We start from the raw sequence: 18,939 nt of genomic DNA, 5'->3' as shown, positions 1-18,939 counted from the left end.
GTTTGGGAAAAGTGGGAGGGACCGGAGGGGGGGCGGGCCCGGGAGGCCGACTGCGGGAAGGGGAACTGTCGGTGACAGTTTGGGGAAGGATTTTTGCTCCGGGAGAGACGGAGTCTTTCTGGAAGCTGGGAGGAACTCGGGATTCGGATGATTGGGCCCTAGGAGAGGAGGGAGATTGGGAATTTGTGCTCCTGGGTGTGAGGGGGGCGATTGGTTGGGAGCCGAGAAACCTGTGTCTGAAGAAGGGGGCTGGGGCCGAGACTCCTGGGTCTGAGGGCGGAGGCACCGGGATCTGGACTTGTGGGTGCGATCGCGGAGAGGTCGAGTCCCGGGCTCCCCGGGTTTGTGTCGCAGATGTAGAAGTGATGTGAACACAAAAGAGTCGTACTGTTATCCCCAACTTTATTTTTGAAGACTAGTGTCATGGGATGGATTTTAATTGATTTCTTATGACAACACAGCATCCTTGTGACCTTACCAGAATTAAGAGTCGTGAGCAAGACCCTCGGAATTTATTGGAGGACCACAGAGGAGCCCACTCCCCCATCCCCATGCACTAGTGGAAGATGGCAGCTGACCCAGGACCCCGAGAGAGCCTCGGAGGCTAAGGGAAGAGAGGTAAGGTCCCTGACTCCTTAAAGACGAAGGGCTCAGTGTTCTAACTCACAAGACTAGAGGAGGATGGCTCCAGACCTTTGGGTCCTGAAGGAGAAGGGAGTTCGGGTTTAGGGTTCCTTGGAAGATGGAGTATTGGACTGTGTTTCTGAAGAAAACGGGGCTTTTTAAGTGGAACCGGAGAGGGAAAAAGAGAAGGGACACGTAGAAAGGCTCAGAAGTAAATATCGAACTGAAGAGTGAGGGAACTAGAAGAACCACTCGGACTCTGGAGTTTCCAGAGCACAAGGAACTTGAGAATGAAACAGCGCGGGAGCCAGATCTGAGGCGCTGAGGCGGGGCCCAGGTGCGGGGGCGTGGCTCGACGTTACGGGGCGTGGCCATCTGCGATTGGTGGAGGTCTCGGATGGGCGGGCCGGAATCAGAACACAGGCAGGGCCGAGGTGGACCGATAGGGGCGTGGTCCGATGAAAGAGGCGAGGCCCGGGAATGAGCGCGCAGCTCCAGGCTAAGGGGTGTGGTTAACAAAGAATGTGGGCGTGGCTCTGTCCTCAGGGGCGTGCCCCTGAAGTAAAGACCTGAGCTCTTGGGTGACGTCAGCAGGTGGGGCGTGGTCAGACAATAGACGGTAGCTACGACTCGAGCGTTGGCTCGAGACCAGAACTGTTTGGATTTTAACAGTCCGTGGCCCGGAGTGGTCCTGGAGTCCGGTGGCCGGCCGGGCTGTGGTCTAGCATAAGGGCGGGGCCCAGAAGAAGGGGCGGGGCGTGGGCAAAGGTGAGGAATGACAACCGTGTATGAAGCAGAACCCAAAAGAGCTGGGTCTGGAAGGCGGGGTGACTAGGCCGGATGGAAGGGATGGGGGTAGAAGAAAAGGGGAGTAGGGGCTAATCGGCATGGTGTGGGGAATTGCCTAGACAGGGACCGGGCAAGGGGCAGAAAAGAGGTGTCTTGGGCGGGTGATGAGTAGCCACTGCTGGGATGAGGGTTCTAACTCCTTCCCTTGCCATAGCCTCCTCTCCCATCCCTCAATGTGGCATCCGCTGATTCTGCTGCTGCTCCGGTCCGCCCTGGCACCCCTCTCCTCTGCGACCCCAATCCGCGAAACTGACTCCCAGGAGATATCCTCAGGTTTTCTAGGCCTCCAGAGCCTACTCCAAGGCTTCAGTCAACTTTTCCAGAAAGCAAGTGATGGCAAGGGTTGCTTGGAAGAAGTAGTGAAAGGTTTCAGGAAGACAGTGAGAGGTCAGGGCCGGGCATGAGATCAGACGGGGAAAAGACAAAGAGACGGGGCAACAAAAAATAGAACGAGAGGAAAAGTAACAGTCAAGGAGAATGGAAGATGAGACTGGAAAGAGAAAAAGGAAAGGAGAAAAAGGAAGAGGAAGAGGAGGAGAGGGGACAGGGACAGAGAGACAAATTGACAGGTGAGGGTCAGGAATGGTAAAGCAATTGAACAGAGAGTACAGACCAGACAAATGAAGCTGGTAAATGAAAGATTAGGTTCTAAGGATCAAAGCACCTAGAGGAAAGGTGATGGGAGGGACTGGGAGACCTCTAGGGCATCCTGGCAGGGCTGCAAATGCACTGGAGAGATGTGAGGTCCAACAGCTTACTGGTTACCCCTCTGGCATTAGGATGACCTGCTACGGGGTCTGGACAGCTTCTTCTCTGCACCCATGGACTTCCGGGGCCTTCCTAGGAACTTCCACCAAGAAGAGAACCAGGAACGTCACCTAGGGAATAACACCCTCTCTGGTCACCTCCAGATCGATAAAGTGAGTATGCAGGAAAGTCCCTGGCATCTCCCCATCATCCCTCCCTCTGCAGTACCTGTTGGGAGGGGAGGACAGAGGAGGAAAGTGGGTTTGCTTTCACTCTCTTAACTCATCCTCTCACAGGTAACTGACAATAAGACAGGAGAGGTGCTCATCTCCGAGAAGGTAGTGGCATCCATTAAACCCAAGGGGAGCCTGGAAGGTGACTGGAAGGTTAGTACATGCCCTGTCCCTAAAGTGTCAAGTCCCCAACATTTTCTATAGTTTAGGTGGAGGGAGGAGGAGTTGATCCACCTCCTCTCTCTTTGTGGAACTACTTCTTTCTGGGCCTCAGCTTTGTAACCTGCCAACTCAGAAAATGAGATTTACTACCTCAGAATACACCCCCAACTATTTACTAAACTCCAGAGGGTTTTGTGAGCTCCAAGTGTTTTGAAAGTAAGCCAAATAGGATATTGTGGCACACCCCAGACTGAGGCAGGAGGACAGAAAGTTCAAGATCACTCTAGGCAACTTAGTAAGATTCTGTCTCAAAACAAAAAAAAAAAATTAAAAAGGGCTGAGGGTGTAGCTCCACAGTTAAGGGCCCTGGCTTCAATCCCCAGTACTGAAAAAAAGGAAGGGGGGAGACTGCTGTTGTAGTTCAGTGGTAGAGTGCTTACCTACCATGCATAAGACCCTGAGTTCAATTCCTAGCACTGAAAAAAAAAAAGTAAATCAAGAAGTGCTTTACATTGCAAGAGCTTGGTAAGCTCACCCTTGTAAACTTCAAAATGTGTAAGTGTTCTGAAATCCTCAGAATATTTTTTAAAATCTCAAAGTTCTTTGTCAACCTCTACCTTATAAACTGTAAGATGTGTTTTTTAATCCAGTTGCTTTATGAACTCCAAATACTTGTTGTACTTCACCTTTATAAACCTCTATGTGTGATTCTAATCCCAAAGTGCTTTGCAGTCATCAGAGTATATTTACCTAAAAGTTTTAAGTTCCCACATTCTTATATAGTTGTTTTAAATTTTTCAAACTATAACAATTATACACTGCAAAAGAGCCAGTAGAGGAATTTTTTTTAATATATTTTTTTAGTTGTAGATGGACTCAATATCTTTATTTTATTTATTGATTTTTATGTGGGGCTGAGGATTGAACCCAGTGCCTCATACTTGCTAGGCAAGTACTCTACCACTGAGCCACAACCCCAGTCCTGGGATTTTTAAATGTCCCCAAACACAAAGAAATGATCAATGTTTTGAGGTGATAGATATACCAATAACAAGAAAAAAGTATAAACCTACAAAAAAATTTTTTGTTGTTGTTGTTTTTTAAATAATATAGTCATTGTATTCCCTTTTCCATAGGCCAAAGTTTCTCAACCTCAGAGCCATTAGCATTTGGGGCAGGACAGTCCTTTACTGGGGGCGGGGGCTGACCTGGACACTGTAGGATTTTTTTTGTGTGTGTGTGTGGTGGGGTGCTGGGAATTGAACCCAGAACCCAGAACCTTGTGCTTGCACAAGTTGTAGCTCTACCAACTGAGCTATATCCCTAGCCTGGCACTATAGGATGTTTGACAGCATCCTGGCCTCCCATTGGAAGAAAGTAGCACTCCCATCCCCTCCAATTGTGACAACAAATGTTTCCTGATTTGGATTGAGAATACCTGGAGTAGATTCATAACTTGTTAACATTTTGTTGACATCTGGATACTTCACCTCTAAATACATCAACAGAATCTACTAAGAAGAATATATTCTCCCTCAAGACCTAAGTACACACCTCAAATTTAATGTTGTTATCACTCTCTCTCTCTTTTCTTTCTTTTCTTTTTTTTTTTTTTTTGGTGATAGGGATTGAACTCAAGGGCACTCGACAACTGAGCCACATCCCTAGCCCTATTTTGTATTTTTTTTAGAGACAAGGTCTCACTGAGTTGCTTAGTACCTCGCCATTGCTGAGGCTGGCTTTGAACTCCCAATCCTCCTGCCTCAGCCTCCTGAGCCACTGGGATTACAGGCATGTACCACTGTGCCCAACTCCCAAACTGTTATCTCTTTGCTAGAACTGCCATAGCAAAGTGTACTACAAACTAGGTAGCTTAAACCGCAGAAATTTCTTGTCTCAAAGTTCTGGAGGTTGGGTATTCAAGATCAACGTGTCAACAGAGATGGCTCCTCCTGAGGGCTGAGTGAAGAAATCTGTTCCATGCTTCAACATGGCTTCGGTGTTTCACTAGAAGTCTTTGGTGTTCCTTGGCTTATATATGCCTTGCCCCCCAATCTCTGTCTTCTCTTTGCCTGGCATCCTCCCATTGTGTCTTTCTATGACCAGATTTCCTCTTTTCAAGAAGTCATCATCCTAAGACCTCATCCTAATTAAATCTGCAATGACCCTTTTCACAAATAAGGTCACATTCTGAGGTATTGAAGGGTAGGATTTCAAAATATGATTTGGGAAGCTGGGCACAGTGGTGTGCGCCTATCATCCCAGCAGCTGGGGAGACTGAGACAGGAGGCTTATAAGTTCAAGGTCAGCCTTAGCAACTTAAAGAGGCTCCCAAGCTACTTAGTGAGTCCCTGTCTCAAAATAAAAGATTAAAAAAGGATTGGGGAGGTAGTTCAGTAGCAAATTGCCTCTGGGTTAAATGCCCAGTATCTCCCCCCATCCCCTGCCAAAAAAATATGTTTAGATAGATAAAAAGATATATACATATGTATATGTGTGTGAATTTGGTGAGAATAGACACCTCCTACAGGGCTTCTCAGACCTAAGTTTGTTACAGATGCAGACGCTGCACTGCTTGGGCAGGTCCAGATGGGGTGGAACTCACTAGTTTACGTGCCTCACAACAGCAGCCCACACATTGAGTAGCAAAGACCAATAAACAAATCAGCCCATATTCTCATTTGCCACTTGACTTAAAGCTGCCCTTGAAATCTGGTTTCATTTTTGATCCAGGATTCAATCAAGGATGACACGTTGCATTTATGGCCATGCTTGTTTAGTAAGCCCAAAAGCTTTTAATCCCAAAGTGCTTTGTCCATTTCAAACTGCCTTCAAAACCTCTGAAAGTGCTTTGTAATCCCAAAAGGCATTATAAACTCCAAAGCACTCTGTTATACATCCCTTTTGAAACCCCTCAAAAATATATTTTCAGTCCCAAAATGTTCTATAAACCTGAGTATTTTTAATCCCCAAGTGTTTGCAAACCCAAGTGCGCAATAAACCTCAAAGAAGCTTTTCAAAGTCCAAAGCACCCTATCAGCTGCATAGGGGGTGGACAATCCCATGGGGATTGATTGCCCTGGGTGTGCTTTTTGGTTTCCTTGTTCTTCCTCCCCAGGTACCCAAGATGGAAGAGAAGGAAGCCCTGGTTCCCCTCCAGAAATTCATGGACAGCTTTCACCCAGAACCACATCCCCGAGTATCCTTCTGTATCATGAAGCTGCCACGGAGGAGGTCCCACCAGGATGCCCAGGAGGGTCACTGGCTCAGTGAGAAGCGGCATCGCCTGCAGGCCATCCGGGACGGGCTCCGAGAAGGAAGCCATGAGGAAGTCCTGGAAGATGGGACCCAGGGCTCCTCCTACTCTAAGCTGCCTGCCCGCAAAACCCACTTCCTGTACATCCTCAGGCCCCGCCAGCAACTATAAGAGTGGGGACCGGAAACCCACACCAAATGGAAATAAAATTCTTCTTACGTCAAGCAGCACTATTTCCTTTGGGGATCTGTCCCCAAGCCCTGGCCAAGCAGACCACAATAGTTGCCCCCAGTCTGAGCCTGAGCACCGTGTCCAGCTGTTGTAGCTCTCACCTAAGCCTCCAGTTTGGGTTTTCTCATTCATATTCTGTCTCCGGGTTGAGCAACTCCATCCCCTGTGGCCCCATTTACCCACTCAGTCCCCTGGCCTGTTACCTCCAGCCTGCTCTGTCCTCCCAGCCCCTAACTCTCACTCCAGTTCTCTCTGTCCACTTAGTCCCTGAATTAGTTTCCTCTAGATGCCATAACAAATGACCACCAACTCAATGACCCAAAGCCACACAAATGTTCTATTCATAGATCAATAGGTAGGAAATCCAGGATGGCTCAGCTAGCCCTCTGTCTTGAGTTTCAAAATCAAGGCATCAGCTGGCTGGGCCCTTGTAATGGGGCTCCGAGAAGAAGTTGCTTCCCACTCAGGTTTTTGGCAGAATTTAGTTCAAGTCATGAGTGAGCTATGCCATTAATATAGACCAAACCTATATTGTCTTTCCACAACGTCAGAATTTATGAAATAATAAGTTAACAGGGGCTGGGGTTGTAGCTCAGTGATAGAGCTCTTGCCTCACATGTGCGGAGCACTGGGTTCCATCTTCAGTACCACATAAAAAATAAAGGTATCCATCTAAACTAAAAAATATTTTTTTTAAAAAGAGTAAATTAACAGGCTACATCAACTTTAATTCACAAAAAATACTCATGATTCCCTTGGTGTCATGGCCAAGGCAATTATGCATTCTTTTATTCAATTCCAAGCTTAATTTCTAATATCAGTAACACTCAGGTCACACATCATACTTCACACAATGGTGTGGGTTACAGAAAGACTAAAGAAAGATTAAGGCAACCACAGGGTTACAGGATGCTGTGCCCAGAGCACAGACTGACCCTAGATATGAATGGAAAGAGTCATCTTAGGTGGTCAGACAAGGTTTTTTTTTTAATTTATTCTAATCAGTTATACGTGATAGCAGAATGCTCTTTGATTCATTGTACATAAATAGAGCAGAATTTTTCACTTCTCTGGTTGTCCCAAAGTAGGGTCACACCATTCATGCAATCATACATGTACCTAGGTTAATGATGACTGTCTCATTCCACCATCTTTCCTATCCCCACGCCCCCACCCCCCTTTCCCTTTGCCCCAAACAAAGTTCTCCATTCATCCCATGCCACCCCCATTATGGATTAGCATCAGAGAAAACATTCAGCCTTTGTGTTTTTTTGTTTGTTTGTTTGAGATTGGTTTACTTCACTGAGCATGATATTCTCTAACTCCATCCATTTACCTGCAAATACCATAATTTTATTCTCTTTTATTGCTGAATGATACTCCATTGTGTATATATACCACAGTTTCTTTTTTAAATATTTTTTAGTTTTAGGTGGACACAGTATATTTTTTTAATATTTATTTTTTAGTTCTAGGTGGACACAATATCTTTATTTTGTTTTTATGTGGTGCTGAGGATAGAACCCAGTACCTCAAGCATGGTAGGCGAGCACTATACCATTGAGCCACAACCCCAGCCCCACAGTTTCTTTATCCATTCATCTATTGAAGGGCATCTAGGTTGGTTCCACAGTTTAGCTATTGTGAATTGTGCTGTTATGAACATTGATGTGGCTTCATTACTGTAGTATGTTGTTTTTAAGTCCTTTGGGTATAGACCAAAGAGTGGGATAGCTGGGTCAAATGGTGATTCCATTCCAAGTTTTCTAAGATTGGCAGCACCAATTTGCAGTCCCACCAGCATTGTATGAGTGTGCCTTTTTCCCCACATCCTTGCCAACACTTATTGTTGTTTGTATTCTTGATAACTGCCATTCTGACTGGAGATGAAATCTTAGAGTAGTTTTGATTTGCATTTCTCTAATTACTAGAGATATTGAATATTTTTTCATATATTGAGTTGATCAATTGTATATCTTCTTCTGTGAAGTGTCTGTTTAGCTCCTTAGCCCATTTATTGATTGGGTTGGTTTTTTTTTTTTTTTGGTGTTAAGTTTTTTGAGTTCTTATATATATCCTAGAGATTAGTGATCAATCTGATGTGCATGTGGCAAAAATTTGCTCCCAAAATGTAGGCTCTCTGTTCACCTCATTGATTGTTTCTTTTGCTGAGAAGAAGCTTCTTAGTTTAAATCCATCCCATTTATTGATTCTTGATTTTATTTCTTGTCCTTTAGAGGTCTTGGTAAGGAAGTTGGGACTTAATCCAACATGATGAAGATCTGAGCCTACTTTTTTTTCTATTAGGCATAAGGTCTCTGGTCTAATCCCTAGGTCCTTGATCCATTTTGAGTTGAGTTTTATGCATGGTGAAAGATAGGAGTTTAGGAGCTGGGGTTGTGGCTCAGTGGTAGAGCACTTGCCTGGCATGTGTGAGGCACTGGGTTCGATTCTCAGCACCACATATAAATAAGTGAACAAAATAAAGGCCCACCCAACATCTAAAAAAATTTTTTTTTAATTTATTTAAAAAGATAGGGGTTTAGTTTCATTTGGCTACACATGGCTTTCCAGTTTTCCCAGCACCATTTGTTGAAGAGGCTATTTGTTCTCCAATGTGTGTTTTTGGCACCTTTGTCCAAGATGAGATAATTGTGTTTATGTGGGTTTGACTCTGTCTTCTATTCTGTACCACTGGCTTGCATGTCTATTTTGGTGCCAATACCATGCCATTTTTGTTACTAGAGCTTTGTAGTATAGTTTAAGGCCTGGTATTGTGATGCCCCCTCCTTCACTCTTCTTGTTAAGGATTACTTTGGCTATTTGGGGGTCTCTTTTTTTTTCCAAATGACTTTCATGATTGCTTTTTCTATATCTATAAGGAATGACATACAAGGGTTTTAACCAAACAATTCAGCAGAGATGAAAAGGAAAGAATTCAAATGGATGGCAGTTACTACAATGTCAGCCTAAAGTGTTAGCTTGAAGTGAGGAGTCATGCATTACTGTCACCAGTAGCATAAACCTCTCTTGAGCTGAAACCCAGGGTCAGAGAGCTAGAGGTTCATCCATGTTGCAATTTTCCTGTACAAGATTAAAGACAAGTAAACTGGTGACAGGGTCAGGGTGCCACTGTGTCTATTCTTGGGATACACTTTATTTTATGGATCTTAAATGAGATGGTTATATTTGATTAGGTTGACAAGCTATTGTCTGTTTTTTTTTTTTTTACATGTGCTCATGATTTAATTTGGTAAGTTGACACAAGTTATCAAGTATTGTTTGTTTACTTGCATAAATAAGATGTAGAGTCATGCTTCCTTGGCACCTGTGGAGTTACTCAAAGTGGAGTAACTCATGGCACATACTGCTTTATAAAATGGAGTAACTCTGTGTTAAGCACAGCCTGAAAACTGTTGTTTTTTTTCTTTGTTGTTGTTATTGTTTGTACCGAGGATTAAACCCAAGACTGCTTAACCACTCAGCCACATCCTCAGCCCTTTTTTTTATTTTTATTTAGAGACAGGATCTCACTGAGTTGCTTAGGGCTTCACTAAGTTGTTGAGGCTGGTCTTGAACTCGTGATCCTCCCGCACTGCTGAGATTACAGCTGTGTGCCACCAAGCTCAGCCTGAAAACTACTGTTTGATAGACCATGGAATAACTCTCCACACTTGGGCTTCTGGGACTGAGACCTGTGTGTGTCTTCACTGGTAGCTGGGTGTCACCTAACTGAGAAGAAGCCTTTCTCCAGTTCTGTCAGGTTTACCAACATCTCAGACCTGGCAATCCAATCTCATACTTGGAATCCCTCTCCCTTCCCCTCCTACCCTGTCTCTAGTATGCCTTCTTTTCCTCTTCCAGCAAGAGACAGTTCTATGTTTTCAGGGCTTTTGGAATTGGACCTGGACAGCATATTCCCAGGCTTTCAGGATTTAGAGGGCAGTCACCTTTGGAGGACCATTATTCTGCCTACCTCAGGTACTGACTGTGTTATCGTTCATCTCTTTCTTCTCATTCCCTGACTTTCATTTTACATACCAACTCCATCTGTGGCTTCTTGTTTCTCTCTGTATCCCTGTCTGTTTGGATATGATTTGTCCCCCAAGAGTTCACACTGGTTCCCAATGCGGCTGCATAAAGTGTCACCAGCTGGCTGGGCTGGCAAGTAAAAAACCACACAAACACAGAAAGAAATACCTTTTTTGGGGGTCAGGATGGCCATGAGACCTCTGCTCCCACGCTGGAGGGCAAGGGGAGCTAGGGAGGCAAGAGGCAAGAGAGCAAGCACAAACTGAAACTCCCTTCTTTATGGGAAAAAGCCATTTGGTAGAAAGTTCCTCCCAAATAAGGCGAGGGATTGGGTTTTGACAGGTGAAGTCTTGCTTGGTGATGTCTTGTGGTCAGCAGATTGATTGACATCTTAGAAAGCCACACCCATCTCAAGTGCTGTGTGGGATCACAGGCAGAGCAAGAGAAAAAGCACACATATGTCACACAGCCCATTCAGGCAGTAATGTCAGGCCAGTCCACTCATATGCTCAAATGTGCATAGCTCACACACACAGCCCACGGATGGCTCGCGACAACAAAGAGGTGGTGGGCCTTTGAGAGATGGGACCTAATGGAAGATGATCAGGTCATTTGGGCCACTGCCCTTGAAAGATATTTAGTAGTTCACATGGACCCTCTTAGTTCTGCAAGACTGGGCTGTTGTTGAAAGAGTGAGGCTGGCCTCTCTCTACTCCCTGGCTTCCTGTCTCACCATGTGATGTTGCCCTCTTTAAACACATGCTGACCATGATGTGCTGTAGTGAAAGGGGCCCTTACCAGAACCATAGCCATGCAATTTGGACTTTTAGCCTCCAAAACTATGAGTTAAACAAAAATTTCTTTATTAAATACCCATACTTGGGTATATCTTTACTAAATACCCATGGGTATTTTGTTGGAGCCATGGAAAATAATACCTAACTCAGACCCCATCTCTGCTATGCCTGATGCCTCAGTCAAACCTGAAAGTCATGGGACCCTATCTCTGGAGGCCTGCCCACTTTGTCCTTCCCCAGAACATCTGCTCTACCCTGTGAGACTCCCCCACCATGGCCTACCATCTAGTAGGCAGATCTGGGTCTCTCAGTACTGAGTCCCCAGAGGACCCAGACACAGTTTTCTCTATTGAAACCCAGTTTAAGGGTTGGATCACCCCACAGACAGATGGGCATACTCAGGAACCCAGGAATGCACATGTATAAATAAAAGTGACCTTTTTTTGAAATTATATATTTGGTAATTCCAAAAAACATATCAATATGGTCCTCATGGGGAACATCAGAACTTGATGAAACGTTCACTTTCCCCATTCACCTCTGTGCCATTAACAAATATATATTCTGTTGATGTGTGTCTTTGATAAGTGTATTTGTTTGCTAGGGCTGCCAGAGCAAACCCATGGACTAGGTGTCCTAAAAAATTATATTCTGTTGTGGACCTAGAAGACCAAGATCAAGGACATTTGGTTGCTTCTGAGGTATCTCTACTTGGCTGTGTTCTCACTCTCTCCTCTTGTGGTCTCTTTTATGTGTATATACATGCCTGTGCCGAATTTTTTCCTCTTAGAGGGACACCAGTTAGATTGTATTAGGGTCTACCCTAGGAAACTCATTTTATTTTAATTATTTCTTTAAAAACTTTATTTCTAGGGCTGGGGATGTGGCTCAAGCGGTAGCGCACTCGCCTGGCATGCGTGCGGCCCGGGTTCCATCCTCAGCACCACATACAAAGATGTTGTGTCCGCCGAAAACTAAAAAATAAAAAAAATATTAAAAATTCTCTTTCTCTCTCTCTCTCTTTAAAAAAAAAAAAAAAACTTTATTTCTAAATACAGTTACACGCTGAGGCTAGGGCTTTAAACATATGAATTTTAGGTGGTGGGCACTATAAAATTTGTAACAATAAATACTCTTGCATATTGTGTTTATGCCTTATTATGTGTGTATATCTAATCTACATCAGTGGTATTACATATCTCATTTGATGGGGCTTTCTTTTTTCTCCCAGCACCATCTTCAAGATTCATCCACAGGGCTGAGGATGTGGCTCAGTGGCAAAGAGTTTGCCTACCAAGCATGAGACTCTGGATTTGATCTCTAGCATTATTTTTTAAAATTTTCTAGCATTATTTTTAAAAATTATTTATGGAGCACTGACATGACATCCATCCAATCCATGGCTGCATGAGACTCTGGGGCTAATCTTTGCCACATTTGACTTCTCCACCCTCTCAACGACAATGCTTTATTGGGTTATGGGATATACCAAAGAAGAAGAAGCCAAAGTGGGTGCGTGTGAGACTGGGAGAAGAGGACGCCCAACTCCCTATCCCTTTTGTAACTAACCCACTCCTGATAGAAGCCTTATTGCATGGTGGGGGCGGGCACGACCTAATGACCTCCTAAAGTTTCCACTCAACACTGTTCATTGGGGATTAAGCTTCCAGCACATGAATTTGGGGGTACGTGTTCAAAACATAGCAACTGCCCTACATTTTCTTTTATCAACTTTAGGGTTTTACTCTTTGCATTTAGGACTTCATTAGCAACTAGTATCCACCTTATATTATTATGTTCTCTTGTGGCAGGGGCACAGGAATAGGGCAACCTCAGTCCTTTTAGTGCTCAGGATCCTTAAAGGCCTAACTTAGACCAACTAGAGGAAGAAAGCAGTAAAGGATAAAGAACAGAATACTCATCTCTCTTGGACTTTAATTCCTCCAAGAAAACCCCACAGGATGGCCCAGTCACATCAAAGACTGATCTCAGCATCTTCCTCCCAGTGGCTTCAAGTGAGAGCCCCAACATCTACTTGGTTATCCAGGGCTGGTGTTTCCTCGTGTCATCCTATTTTTTGGGGGGGTGTTGTTGTTGTTGTTGTTTAAAGAAGGTGTTCATAACAGATTTTTTTAAACTTTTATTATTTTTTATTTTTATTTTTTAGTTGTAGTTGGACACAATACCTTTATTTTATTTATTTATATGTGGTGCTGTGGATTGAACCCAGGGCCTCACACATGCTAGGCAAACCTCTACCACTGAGCCACCACCCCAACCCCGACTTTTATTATTTTTATTATTATTTTGGTATTGGGGATTGAATCCAGGGGTGCTTTACCACTGAGCTATATCCCCAGCCCTTTTTTATTATTTTTTGTAGTTGTAGATGAACAGCATATCTTTATTTTATTTGTTTTATTTTTATGTGGTGTTAAGGATCAAACCCAGTGCTTCACACATGCCAGGCAAGTGTTCTACCACTGAGCCACAGCCCTAGCCAACATTCATTTACTCAACAAATATTTATTGAACTCCCAACACTGTTTCAGGCACTGAAGTTTAAGCTGTGAACACAGCAACATCCAGCTTCAGTGGATTCAGTAGAGGAGACAGACCATAATACATACTGAGTGAGGATGAATGCTGTACATGATAACACAGTGTGAGGCAAAAAGGAAATTCATGGGCGAGGTCTTTACAGAAAGAATGGTCAAAGAAGGACACTCTGACATATGAGCAGAGACTGAAACGAAGGAATGGGGTGAATTCTATCTCGGGGAATTCTGGAGGAAAAGCCTTTCAGGCTGAATAAACAGTAAACACAAAGGACCTGAGGTTGGAAATGATTTGGCTTGAGCAAAAGTAAGGAGGCCAGGGCTGACAGAGCTCAGTTATTGGTGGAAAAAAGATCATAAAAAAATCATGTGGAGCTTTTGGATGATATTGAGTGTTTATGTTGTTCTACTTGCAGGGGCAAATAATCTAAGTGTAATAATTAAGGAAGTAATACGAACTTATTTACTCATCAAAAATATCATCCAGGGCTGGGGCTGTAGCTCAGTGGTAGAGAGCCTGCCTTACACATGTGAAGTACTGAGTTCAGTCCTCAGCACCACATAAAAATAAATAAATAAAGATATTGCGTCCATCTACAACTAAAAAGTATCACCCAATTATTAAGTATAAACAAAAACAAAAATATTATCCAAGTCAGGTACATGACACATGCCCATAATCCCAACTACTCAGGAAACCAAGGCAGGAAGTTTGCTAGTTCAGCGTCAACCCGGGCAACTTAGAGATATCCTATATGGAAATTAATATATATATATATATATATATATATATGTGTGTGTGTGTGTGTGTGTGTGTGTGTGTATACATATATATAAAGGGTTGAAGAGGTAGCTTAGTGATGAAATGTTTCTGGGTATAATACCCAACACTGAAAAAGAAATAGAAAGAAGAAAAAAGAAAGAAAAGAGAGAAAATAGCCATTTTCTTGGGAGACATGATTACATATATATGGAAAATCCAAAATAATTTACAAATAAATTATTAGAATTAGTAAATTTGTCAAGATTGTTGTATATGGCCTCAACATACCAAAAAATCAATTATATCCCTAAACTTTAGGAACAAAAATAACTTATCAAAAAATTTTAAAAGGAACAAGAGCATACAAGATAAAATGCCTAGGATTAAATTAACAAAAAATGTGCTTAGTCTAAACAGAAAACTATGAGACATTCCCAAGATAAATTTAAAAGATCTAAATAAATAATTCATAGCAACAGTATTCATAATGGCCAAAAAATCAAAAACAACTTAACATCATGAGTAAAATGGTTAAGTAATGGCATAGTCATACCTTGGAATATTATACAACAATGGAAAGAATGATCTACCATGCTACATAATGAATTCACAATGTTGAGCAAAAGAAGCCATAATAAAAAGTGGTTACCTTTGGGGCTGGGGATATAGCTCAGTTGGTAGAGTGCTTGTCTTCATGCACAAGTCCCTGGGTTGATCCCCAACACAAAAAAAGAAAAAAAAAGTGGTTACCTTTAGAGATTAATGATTAATTAAAAGAAGGTGTGAGGAAAGCTTCTGGGCTATGGACAATACTATGTGTGTGTGTGTGTGTATGCACATGTGTGTGTTTACATGCACAGGTAGTATTTCATTAATACACTATTCTATAAAAATCCCATTGAGCCATAACTTAAGATTTATCACTTTATGTATGTTACATCTATTCTAAAAACATTTTTTTCCAGATTTTACAAAATAAGCCTGATCTCAAAAGGGAAAGAAAAGGAGAAGAAAAACTGAAGGAATAAACAGAATGAATGATAGAATAATAATAAAGGGGCTGGGGTTGTGGCTCAGTGCTAGAATGCTTGCATTGCATGTGTGAGGCACTGGGTTCGATTCTCAGCACCGCATATAAATAAGTGAATAAAATAAAGGCCCATCAATAACTAAAAAAAGAAGAAGAAGAAGAGAAAGCTAAGGGGTTCCATATACTTGCAGTATATATTGAGAAACCACATGACATGTATTCTTATTGAACTCACTCAAGACCTCATGAGGTGGATATTTGTCCCAGTTTAGAGAAACTGAGGTTCAGAAAGGTAATGTCAACCATCAAGGTCACACAGCAATGGCACTAAGTTTGCCTGATTCATCATCTCACCTTTTTAACCACTGGACCCACCACCTGCCCAAACAGGTTCCTTTCCAGGCCTTATAACAAAGCACCATCTGATATTCAAAATAATAACTACAAATTAACAAGATGTTCTATAAGCCTTTGATTAGCACCTTAACAAGTCATCATGATTTCCATTTCTGGTAGGAAAACTCAGACTCAGAAAGGGTAAACCATTGTGTCAAGGTCACAGCTAGTAAGAGATGGAGCCAAAATTCAAACCCAAGAATATCTGACTTCAGGCCCACTGCCTTATCATCACTTTCACTGCCCAATAGTTAAGAGGCCTGAATTTCACTCATTCATTCATTCCAACAAAACTTTTTAAGCGCCTACAATAGGCCAGTCTCCTCATGCACAGAATAGAACTAGGGGAGGAGGATCTAGGATGGTAGATACCCAAATAGATGAAACATGTCAGGAGGACCGCTACCACAGAGTAAGTGGACAGTGCAGCAGGAAAAGGGCTTTCTGAAGAAGTGACAGCTGGTCTGATGGTTGGATGAACAAGAGGATTCTTTCTCGGAGTCTAACCTAGCAAAGGGGCAGAGTGGATGGGACTGTGTGTGTCTGTGTTTGTGTGTTGTGCGCGCGCAGTGGTGGAGATAGAACCCAGGGCTTCATGCAGTCCATCACTGAACCACGTACCCAGTCCTTCGATGGGACATCTGTCTACCTATAAAATCTAAGGGTTGTTTTTTTTTTTTTTTGGGGGGGGGGCTGCCCCCCCAAAAAAATGAATAAATGGTTTAAGAAAGAAGCCTACAGGGACCTATTAATACAGCGTGACTGGAGTCATAAAAGGGCCCAGGAATGGACTGGGTTAAGGTGAGGCTAGACATCATTGTGACGGTGCAGGGCGACCAGGCACGGAATACAGGGCAAAAAGAGCCCGGGTTGTTGGCTGATAACAAATGGGGGATGGACACAGAATCCCTCAGTCCAACTCTCCGCTACTCGGCCCTATTTCACCAATGCTCAAGGCAGAAAGGGACACAGCAGAGCAAGCCACACAGCCACCTACCCTTCGCGCCACCCGCCACAGACCCCGCAGCAGTCGCGCGCCGCGCAAGTACCAAAGGCCCTGGACACCCTTACGCATGCGCGCCCACAGCTTTACAGGTAACTGACTAGAGAGCCGGCGCCAGCCCGCGGTGTGCGCCTGCGTCCCGGGAGGAGCCCGGACGGGGCGGGGCTTAGACACCGCCCTTCTCGGAACCGCCCCGCCCCTTTGAGTTTCTGGCGGGAAAGCTGCACGCGCACTTCTCCCCCACCACGCGCAACTGCCGTTCGTCGTTCGTGGCCTCCAGCCGTGTCCCGAGACTGGGACACGACTCCAGGTACGCCCTGCGTGCAGCAAGGTTGTCCAGAGTAACCCTTTCATAGTCCGCCTGAAATCCTGGCAAGGCTCCCCAAAACATAGGACAGGTTCCCCAATAGCAGCACCTTCCGAATTCTGTTAAAAGACCTCTTGAAAGCCTGACCAAACCCCCTCAAGTGCTAAAAGGAACCCCCTAGGAAATATTGCTGGTGACCCCTGAAATCCTGTCAGAATCTTCTAGAAATTCTGGCAGACTGTGAAATCCTGCAAATTCCCTCCCAAGACCCAGAAATCCAGTCAAAAATGCAGGGACTTCCCAGAAATCCAGAGCCCCCCCCCAAAAAAAAACCATCCAATCAGAGACCCCATGAATTCCAGCCCAGACTTTCCTCCCCAGAATGCCTCCCGGGACCTCCCAGGCTTCCAGTGTATGGAGGACATGGCCTCCCTGCTCCCTCGGGAGCTTGTCCCCGGGCCCTGTGGAGCTCCAGGGCCTGTTGGCATACTTGCAGGGACATGGCCCTGGCCCCTTCTGCCCCCTCCAGGATTCCTGGAGTGGTCTCTCTGTAAAGACCCCTCATTTTCTAGAACCTTCTAAAAGCTTCGGAGAAGCGTGCAGTGCCGGATCGTGTCTGGAGCAGGGAGAGCAGGGTCTTGGGAGCACTTGGTGAGGAGAGAAGGGCCGAGCAGCTCAGGGGCGGACACAGTACCCTCCTCCCATCTTTGGCCTTGGCCCAGGGTGTCCCCTTCAGCCCCAGGGGCTCGTGGTGTGGTTTAACTGCTAATGATGTTCCTTTTTCTCCTGAAAGTGTCCTGGAGTTCAGACTAATGGGTAGGTCAACCTGGTTATAATAGAGGAGGGACAGCACTTTCAGGCACAGGGGAAAGAGTCCCTAGCTCTCAGGGACCTCTAAAGGCTCCTCAGGGGCCTATGAGGCAGAGTTGGACTTGAACAAGGAGAAGGGTGGGGTGGGTCTGGGCCTCAGGGGACCAGGGGTCATACTGAGCTGGAACCTGGAGAGCAGCAGGTTCAGAGGACAATGCTGAGCTCCCATGGCCCATGGTGGGCAAGGGACCTGAGGTGGGCTAGTGAAAGAAATAGTGACAAAAAAAGAGGCAAGGAGCTTCAGACACCTCTGTGTGTTTTTCCAGCCTGAAAGGCTGGGGCTTAATCTGGAGGCACTAGGGATCCATCAAAGGCTAGGAGCAGGAGAGAGACAGGGTCAAACTGTTATGAAAGGACAGTGGTCCAAATACAGGATAAAATTGCAAGAATGTCAGCTGCTGGGGCCATCTGGGAGCCAGACACAGCACCTCATTCAGCCAGAGGAGCAGAGACAGGAAGGCAAGAAGGGTGTCCCAGGCAAAGACCAGAGATGGGAACAGCCAGTCCAGTTTGAGGAGTAGTATATGGTTCAGAGTTGCTAGAAAATCAAGTGATTTGGGAAGTTGAAACAACTGCCCAGGCCACGCAGGGCCTTTGTTGCCACATCCAACCAGGCAATATCCCCAGAGCGCTGGGAAGCTATGGAAGGACACTGAGCAGGGAAGAGAGCAGGTCTCTTCTGGGACCCCATGGAGCTAGACTCGGCCCTATGGACAAGCCCAGGGAGAGGACATTGCAGGCCCGAGGCAGGGGTGTGGGAAAGAAGAGTCATTGCAAAAAAAGGATGGGGCTAGGGACTTGACAAGCTGGGGGAAGAGGGAAGGCCACATTATCCTCCTAGGGGGAGTAGTGGCTCCCACCCACTAGCGCCCCCACTTTGATCTCTGCTTACCCACTCCTCAGGCCCCCTTTGCCAGCCCACACTTCCAATCCATAAAACAGGTCGGAGCAGGAGCTGTCAGGTTGAGGCGGGGGTGGAAACAGGTTCTGAGAGCCCAGAGGACCTGGGGCACAAGTGGGTGGGTAGATCCCCACCTAAGGGCGATAATCTGAGAAAACCATTCCCCTGCTTGTCCTTCCA

The 18,939-nt window shown here is 44.8% G+C and overlaps 1 protein-coding gene across 2 annotated transcripts; it reads left to right on the top strand.

Annotated features, from left to right (window-relative positions):
• Positions 1–73: 73 nt before the first annotated feature.
• On the top strand, positions 74–6,095 carry Dkkl1 (dickkopf like acrosomal protein 1). 2 transcript variants are annotated; one of them, XM_027920496.3, is made up of 5 exons: positions 74–618; positions 1,628–1,799; positions 2,253–2,393; positions 2,517–2,606; positions 5,734–6,095. In XM_027920496.3, the coding sequence occupies exons 2-5, from the start codon at positions 1,647–1,649 to the stop codon at positions 6,040–6,042; spliced, it is 693 nt and encodes a 230-aa protein (XP_027776297.2). In that variant the 5' UTR covers positions 74–618; positions 1,628–1,646; the 3' UTR covers positions 6,043–6,095. The 2 variants fall into 2 exon arrangements, with proteins under 2 accessions (XP_027776297.2, XP_027776296.2); XM_027920495.3 differs by lacking the exon at positions 74–618 and adding an exon at positions 1,213–1,392.
• The last annotated feature ends 12,844 nt before the right edge of the window (positions 6,096–18,939 follow it).

Source organism: Marmota flaviventris, chromosome 18 (genome assembly GCF_047511675.1).
Source record: "Marmota flaviventris isolate mMarFla1 chromosome 18, mMarFla1.hap1, whole genome shotgun sequence".
Lineage (NCBI taxonomy): Eukaryota > Metazoa > Chordata > Mammalia > Rodentia > Sciuridae > Marmota > Marmota flaviventris.
This window is presented reverse-complemented; position numbering and strand designations above follow the sequence as displayed.